The sequence below is a fragment of the Phoca vitulina genome, unplaced genomic scaffold, assembly GCF_004348235.1.
Source record: "Phoca vitulina isolate PV1807 unplaced genomic scaffold, GSC_HSeal_1.0 scaffold72, whole genome shotgun sequence".
NCBI lineage: Eukaryota > Metazoa > Chordata > Mammalia > Carnivora > Phocidae > Phoca > Phoca vitulina.
The window spans coordinates 5,502,726-5,511,104 of record NW_022589775.1 but is presented as its reverse complement, the minus strand read 5'-3'; the positions used below and the strand labels follow the sequence as shown (position 1 = coordinate 5,511,104).

At 39.8% G+C, this 8,379-nt stretch overlaps 1 protein-coding gene across 1 annotated transcript; it reads left to right on the top strand.

The window, feature by feature from the left end:
• Positions 1-366: 366 nt before the first annotated feature.
• On the top strand, positions 367-988 carry LOC116625030 (keratin-associated protein 27-1). The gene is given in 2 exon segments (XM_032393322.1): positions 367-462; positions 464-988. Coding segments are annotated over 2 exon segments (621 nt in total).
• Positions 989-8,379: the final 7,391 nt, after the last annotated feature.

The following is an 8,379-nucleotide window of genomic DNA, read 5'->3' as shown; positions in this document are numbered from 1 at the left end:
TTGTCCATTTACCAATATGGAGAGTCATGGCGACTAAGAAAAAAAAAAAATGTTAGCTTGGGTGGCATGTTGGGACTCATATTTGAGAAACTGCCCTGATGAATCAGCTTTGGGGCTAACATGAAAGTCATTTTGAAGATTCAAAATGGACTGGCTTCTTTGTTAATAGGATGCCATCTTCATATGTTACTAAACAAAGTGCTAATGAGATGTTATCCTTCAAATTAACTTAAGCAATGAGGTGGAAAGGAGTCTTGAGAAGAAGGCAACACCCAGTTTTCTGAGTATATAATCTCACCAAAAAAGAAACTTCAGACCTGGCATGCTGGGTCCTTATGATCAACTTCAATCAAGGGTTTCAACAGTATGCCCCAGAGCCAAGGCCACTTGCTCAAGAGCTTCTACAATGTCCCACCACTCTCTGCCATCATACATGGGTTTAAGCTTATAAACTTTGAAGATGGATTTTTTTTTACCCAGCAGCTGCCATGGTCGGACCTGGCTCCTGGACAGCTTTCAAGAAACCTGCAGTGAGACTACCAGCTGCAAAGTGTCCAACCATAAACAGGAACCTTGCACAGAGCCTAGCTGTGTGCAAAGTGTTGGCCTCCCCAGAGTTGTCCAAACAACTTGTTCTAATTCCAGGCCCTGTGAAAAGACAATATGCCAATCAAGATATTCCTCAACACTGTCAGAGTGTGTTTCTCAGCCTTGCCAGTCAGGAAGCAGCCAGCAAGTGGGTTTTGTAGCCCAGAGCTGCCAGCCTGTGAGCTATGTGGCAAAGAGTTGTCCACCCAAGACATGTGCATTTAAGAGTTGTCAGACTCTGGAACGTGAACCTGGCCAATGTCAATCTCAGAGCCCTGGATCCAGTTCCTGTAGGCCTCCGGTCCATGTGGCACCAGGGTCACAACTCCTGGACTCTTCTTCTAACACTTATGAGCCAACTTGCTGTGTTACTGGTGGTTTGCAACTGCCTCGTAAGTGAAGAATGGGTAGGATGTGTAGATAGGAGATAACAAATTTTAATTGAGATAAATTGATTTCTTAAGATATCTAGGAACTTTTATTTCTCTAAATACATATTATTGTGCATGGGTTTGTGAGGGAATGGACATGTCTTCTGTCTTCAAAGAAAATAATTTTTGTTTTTTTTTGCTTTTTGGGGCATTTCTGGTAGTAAGCTAGGATTGGAAAGCATGTTAAATCCTTTAGGTCACTAGGACACTATTTGTTATAGAACACTGAGAGTGGCAACCAGGAGCTAACATGAGTACTTCAGTCAACATAACTCTTTGGCCACTTATTATTATCTATGGAAACACTTAGCATCAAATCTGGCTTATTATAATATATAAATACAATGTGCTACTAATATCAGAAATCCATATAATATTGGAGCTTAAAGGGACACTGAACCCTGTCTAGTCCCATGAATTCTGATGGATTTAACTCTTATCAGATGTTGTCCATGTTGTTTATAACATCAGAACCACAAATGAAGTCCGTGTCAACTCCCTGTCCATCCACTCTTTTATCTGCTGCATCACAACACTTTTGTCTTCAACTGTGAGGTTGAATCTATTGCTCGAAAAGTGCAAGAAAATTTTCAATTTCACTTCCATGGACTTCATAACCACATAGTAGCCAGAGACCTTTGAATATAATGAGTTCAAGCTTAGTATACCCACTACCTATTCTTCTTCCTCTTTTCACTATTTCTTAAGTGTTTTTAGAGTTGGGAAAATACTCTTTGTATTAAATAAATTTACTTCATTTAGAATTACAAACTTAATTGTCACACTATTATTTTTGTTCAACACTTTTGTGGGCTTTATGTTATTAGTTTTTCACCAGATGAAAATCAAATAAATATTTGGAAGAAAAAAAGGAGACCATGTTCCCTTCCAATTGTTTGTATAGTATGAACCAGAATAGAAGCGCACGTTTGTGCTAGTCAGCAGAATATGGGGAACATGCTCAACATGAATATCGTAAAACCATGAAGAAAGAAGGTGTGAAGATACCTGAATTTTGTTTAGAATAGCCTGGCTATTGTGAATCTGTGGGTGTACTATTAAATGGAGCTCTCATTGTTCAGGGCAACAGAGGGTAGTGGTAAAGAGCATGAACCCTGGAGTCAGATTTTCCTGGGTCTGAATCTTCACTTTGCTGGGTGAAGGCTGTTTGATCCCAACTGTGTGGCTATGTACAAATTATTTAACCACTCTCACCTCAGTTTCCTTACCTCCAAAACCAAGATGATAATGATGGTTCCACTGTGAGACTTAATAAGTTAATAATTTGAAAGTGCTCAGCACATGACCTTGAGGGAAACACTCAGTAAGATATAACAACATGATTAGCTAGCTAGTTTGGAGACTCAATATGAAGAGCAGAGGCAGGGATTTATAGATAAACCCCAGAATCTATGACAGATTAAGAAAGCTAGTCATCCAAAAAAATGAAAGACTAGCTGTTTTGTGTCTTGAATGATGCAAGTAGCACCTTTTACCAAGGGAAATGCTTAGGAAACACGCCATGCCTTGCTGACGTGGGCTGGCAAGTAGCTGAGTTTATGACAAAGCTAATGTTGATTTACCTGTCAGTTCTGTGGGTAGATTAGTCATGGCTCATCCTAAAGAGGAAGATTTAAGCCTAAAATCTAGAAAGCATTACTTGCACAGGTGTTTCCTTAGAGGGGTGGAATTGAGAGGTGGCTGAGGCAGGTCTGAAAGAGCCTGAATGAACTTTGTGTGATCCCATCAATAGTAACAGAGCATATGGCAGCCACACCAGCAGAGCATTCCTGCAGTAAGAGACGTTGACACGAAGCTTCTGGGCATAGCAGTGACAGAGCATTGGCAACAACAAGGAGAGACTTCATCTGCGTGGCAGCTTCTCAGTATTCCTGTCACAGCCAATCATGCAAATGCAGTTGAAATTCATGCACAGTGAAGATTGATGCAACTCAAATAGGAAGGTCTGGGAAGAGTACAACGCATTTTGGCCACTGTTTCTGAAGACAAGAGGGAAAACAGACATTTCATTTGTCTCCCAAGTATACGTTCTTTTAATGTGTGTGGTTTGTTGGGAGACAGGGCCTTGGTGACAAGTGGCTAAGAGTGGGGTTTGTGTGTGTGGTGCTGGTGGGCAGGGGGAGGCAGGAGAGAGGAACAGCAGTATTAAATGAGGTTTTCATTTTTTCCAACTACTCTGTTTATCATCCTAGACCTAATTCATTCTTTTCAGGCTGAGCTTGATCAATCCCCTAAGGAGAAGTTAGCTGAAGAAGATGTCAGTATCCATCTAATCTAACCCACCATGGAGCACATTGGAACTCTTTATAGGGAGAAATTGTGTGGATTCAGGAACTAAGGATTCTTGATATTGGAATAGATAATGGTGTGATGACGTGACGAGATGCTTTGTAGGCCATTTAGTGTAGTGGGAAGAGAATTGGCTTTGGATTATACTGGACCTTGTTCAAATCCAAATTCTGCCATTTACTAGCTGTGTGCCCTAGGACAAGTTAACATTTCTGAGGCTCAGTTTCTCTATTAGAAAATGGAGATAATGCCTAATTTGTTGGATGACTGTGGCAACAAAATGCCATCATGGCCATTAAATGCTTAATGAAGTGTTTGTGTCAATATATATATCATTTGACACTTTAGCTGATATTTGCTTCTTGGGCCACAACCTCAGTTTGTTTTCATGAGTTCTCTATACTGGACTTAAATTTTAAGACAGAGACCCAGAAAAGCCCTTCCATTATAGGTGCAAGGGGCGTAAGCAGTATGGAACATAACCTAGATAGTGTATGCAGTACTCTCAAAAAATGTAGAAATGACTCGGGGGTACATGCTACAAAACATTCTTCATAGATCAAGGAATTTCCTCTTGCTTGAACAGAAAGGCTATGGTAGGATTTGTGCATTGATGTTGCTTACCCCAGACTCTTTAAGACATAGATAGATTAACAGCATGCTTTTCTCCTAGAAGCCAAGCACAATGAATTTTATGAACATTTTCTTGCCTATGCAGTACTGTGCCAAAAGCCATCAGATAGATCTTATTAATGTGGCCCTAGTTGTTAACCAACCACTGTGTATGTATTTTTTACCTTGAAACTCAAACAACCCAGTCAGATGAGTACAATTTTTTAATCCTCATTTTTTTTTCAAGGAAGATGAAGACACAGAGAAATTAAGTAGGTTGTCCAAGATCAGGCAGATAGAGAATGGTGGATCCAGGATTTTAATTCAGTGAGTTAGACCTCAGAGATTGAGCTATAAGTTTTGACTCCCTGGTAACATTACATGCTTTGTCACTAGAGCAGCTCAAATATGGGGAAAATCTCTGTGTCCTAAGGAGGGTCTATATATGTAATTTGAAAATTATTGGTCTGGCTATATAGTATTGTTGTAAGTCTGTAGAGGAAAGAACCAGAAAATTAAGTATGATTGATTAGATGGTTTAATCACAACTCAGGAATAAGTGCTAGAAAGTAATTGGGCATATTTCACTGGAGTTTGTGAAACATTACAGATTTCCAGTGTCTTAGAAAAGACCAAGAACTTCAAATCACGTGAAATTACATCATCTAAGTGCTAGGGAAGATGTTTAGATGGCATGGAGTCAGATTTTTCTACAAGTAAGCTTGACTGTCTTGATGTTGTTAGTAATTGTTTTTTTATACAATTAGTCCCTACGTCTTTCTTGTTAAATATGTTCCTTTTGAAAATGATGAGCCTGTTCTAGGCATTAATGGGATATGAGGACAGCATTTTTTCCATGTGGCATCAGAGTCACCGGTACCTTTCTTGAAGTCAGAGTAGCTTTCTCCTGTTCTGCTTCTCATTTCCCCCTTCAGAGAGTTCCTGTTACTCCCTCAGTTCAAAATTCTTTCACTTCAGGAATTGTTCCAGATTCTTTCCCTGAAGTCCAAGTGAAAATAATGATAATCAATTCCAAAAATAGCTAAAAAAGGAACAATGAACACAAAACAAGAGTATTTTTTTTAACATATAATGTATCATTTGTTTCAGAGGTACAGGTCTGTGATTCATCAGTCTTACACGATTCACAGTGCTCACCATAGCACATACCCTCCCCAATGTCTATCACCCAGCCACCCCATCCCTCCCACCCCCTCCACTCCAGCAATCCTCAGTTTGTTTCTTGAGATTAAGAGTCTCTTATGGTTTGTCTCCCTCTCTGGTTTCATTTTTCCCTTCCTTCCACTATGATCCTCTGTCTTATTTCTCAAATTCCACATATCAGCGAGATCATATGATACTTGTCTTTCTCTGATTGACTTATTTTACGTAGCATAATACCCTCTAGTTCCATCCACATTGTTGCAAATGGCAAGATTTCATTTTTTGATGGCTGCATAATATTCTATTGTATATATATACCACATCTTCTTTATTCATCTGTTGATGGACATATAGGCCCTTTCCATAATTTGGCTATTGTGGACATTGCTGCTATAAACATTAGGGCACAGGTGCTCCTTCGGATCCCTACATTTGTATCTTTGGGGTAAATACCCAGTAGTGCAATTGCTGGGTTGTAGGGTAGCTCTATTTTCAACTTTCTGAGGAACCTCCATACCGTTTTCCAGAGTGGCTGCACTGGCTTGCATTCCCACCAACAGTGTAGGAAGGTTCCAAGAGTATTTTTTTTGGACAATTGATAACTCACTAATCTTGGTTATATTAGAACTATGGCTTCAGTTAGCAATAAGACACACCATAGGGAGATAGGTGCAAATAGAGTAAAGATCTAAAAATTGAATGAAATTTAGAGGGCGCCTGGGTGGCTCAGATGGTTGGGAGTCTGCCTTCGGCTCAGGTCATGATCCCAGGGTCCTGGGATCGAGTCCCACATCGGGCTCCTGACTCAGCGGGGAGTCTGCTTCTTCCTCTCCCTCTGCCTCTCCCACTGCTCATGCTCTCTCTCTCTCTCTGTATCTCTGTGTCTCAAATGAATAAATAAAATCTTTAAAAAAAATAAAAAATAAATAAATTTAAAAATTAAATGAAATTTAGAATTAAGAAACCCCACATTTTTGTGGTTGCATAGTATTAAGAATTGCCTGACTTTTTGGATAACTTTCCCTCGCTTCATGGAAACAAATTCACTAATGGGATTCAAAGAGGGTTATTCCGTGGAGCCCAGGGGCAAAAGGAATGTGGTTGTATCCAGACACAAGAACAAAAGAATCTCAGAGGTAAATACTAGAAATGGTTAAGCCCATTGTTGTTCTTCAGTTACTCAACATGGTATTTCTTCGTGTGCACGGCTGATGCCCCTGCAGGAGTTCAGTAACTACTAACTGACAAAGATAATGACAAAAGGAGATGGAAAACCAAAGAAAAGCCTACGTGTAACACCTCCCTTATCAGGGCACTGCCTTGTCACCAGTGCTTTGTGGACAGTGCATGCTGCTTATTTAAATTGAATGTGCAGAGTGGAACACCTGGATTAAAAAACCCTCTCCACCATAAACCCTGTCAACCTTTACAGTAGGGTTATTAACTGTTGTTCTTGTTTCCCCTTGAAATGAGCTAGATTCACTCTGACACTGTCTGGGTTAGGAAACCGATGTAATAATGCATGTTGAAAGTCTCAAGAACAAAGTATCTTCTTCTAGACTTCATACTTTATTAAATTAAGTTGCAGGATAGAGTGAACCAAATAAATTTTACATGTTAGCCATATTGATATTTACGAGTGCTATAATGTATTTATCTAATGACCAGATTTATAGTAAATCACAGTCAAGGTTTGTAATGATAATAGGCGTACTTACCAGATTAAAGAACATCCATTACTACTGAGAGAAATGTTTTTCAAAAATGCTTCTCAGGAAACAAAAACAGGCATCAGTGCCATTCTGTCATTTTTCAAGTCTAGATTTGTTTGGCAGGTTGCTCAAAGTGGGTTTGCTCCTCGATTCCTGTGTCCTTGTCTCCCCGGGGCTGCAGCTGAAGGTGACTTGGTCCCCAGTAGTCTGGTTTAATTTCCTGCAGTGAATGAGTCTAGCAATCAAAGAATTGATCTTGAGGTGGTCCTGGAGAGGCTCCTAATGCAAGGCCAGTGGTCGGGGGCCTGTAGGCTACAAATGGAATGGTAGGCAATCAAAAAACAACGTGCTACATTCTAGCCCACTGAGCTTTCCTCTGGAGGACAAGTATCATCCAAAACTGTTTGTTCTGAAAGATGTCCAATCAGAGTTAAGTGTTTCCCACAACCTCCATCAGGTAGCTTAGCAAAATGCTGGTGGCCTAAGTATTTGTGGCAAAGACTAGCCAACCATTCTTCTTATGCTCCCTCATTTCTATTACAGTTACATCTTCATCAAATCATAATTATTTCTCAATGTGTAAGAGATCTTTAGTGAGCTTCACTCATTATACAGTTGAACAAATATACTTGCCAAGGTTATGTGATTTACTCAAGCAGAGTCATGGCTAGAGCTCAAACCTAGTGATTCCCATTCCAGTGCCCCATTGACCGAACGCCAAAGTGTCCCTCATGAGAAGTTTATTAAAAATATTTAAATGTACTTAGCACAATAATTTTTAATGAGCCCTGTATGTGCATTAAAGACCACACATAACACATAAAAACCTTTATTGGATCATAAATGTGACCTATCTTAAATTAATATACCAGCTGTAACAAACATTAATCTATCCACAGAATTTCAAATATCTTTTAATGAAGGTTGGAATATTGTTTTTCTTAATGTACGGTTTTTTTGAATGTTAAATAAGACTATAGGTCCCTTGTTTCAGAGATTCAGCTGTAAATAGCTATCTTCCCTGACATTTAAATAACTGAGTTATGTTTATCACCAGTTTTGAAATTGTGAGTCAGAATAAAGTCTGCACTGGATGTCAATACTCATTACTAAAAAGTTCCAGAAACCACAGCACAAAAGGGGGAATAGCACAAAGTGTGGGTACTTTGCCTAGAATCTATACTAAGGTCATCTTGTCTTTTTTAATAATTGCTCAGCTTCAAACTACAACTGTGATTCCCTCGGAGGTTATTGCTATGTTTCTGTCGTCTCCTCAAATAACTCTTTCCTCCACGTGAGCCTTGGAGGTGACCTCTGCTTAGGCAGTAGCAGTTGTGACAGAACCCAGCTCTTGAAGGACGGCCAAGAAACCAGAAGGGAACCATCAGCTGCCAACCAGCATGCCTATGCCCAGCTTCCATGAACCACCCCCTACACCTCTCCATTTGTGGTGTGTCCAGAGCCTTCCACATAATCATCACCTACCTTTTCCCCCTGAAGTCTTTAGTCCCTACCACCCAGTAACCTGCACTCAAAACTTTGAGCTATGTGGAACAAGAATT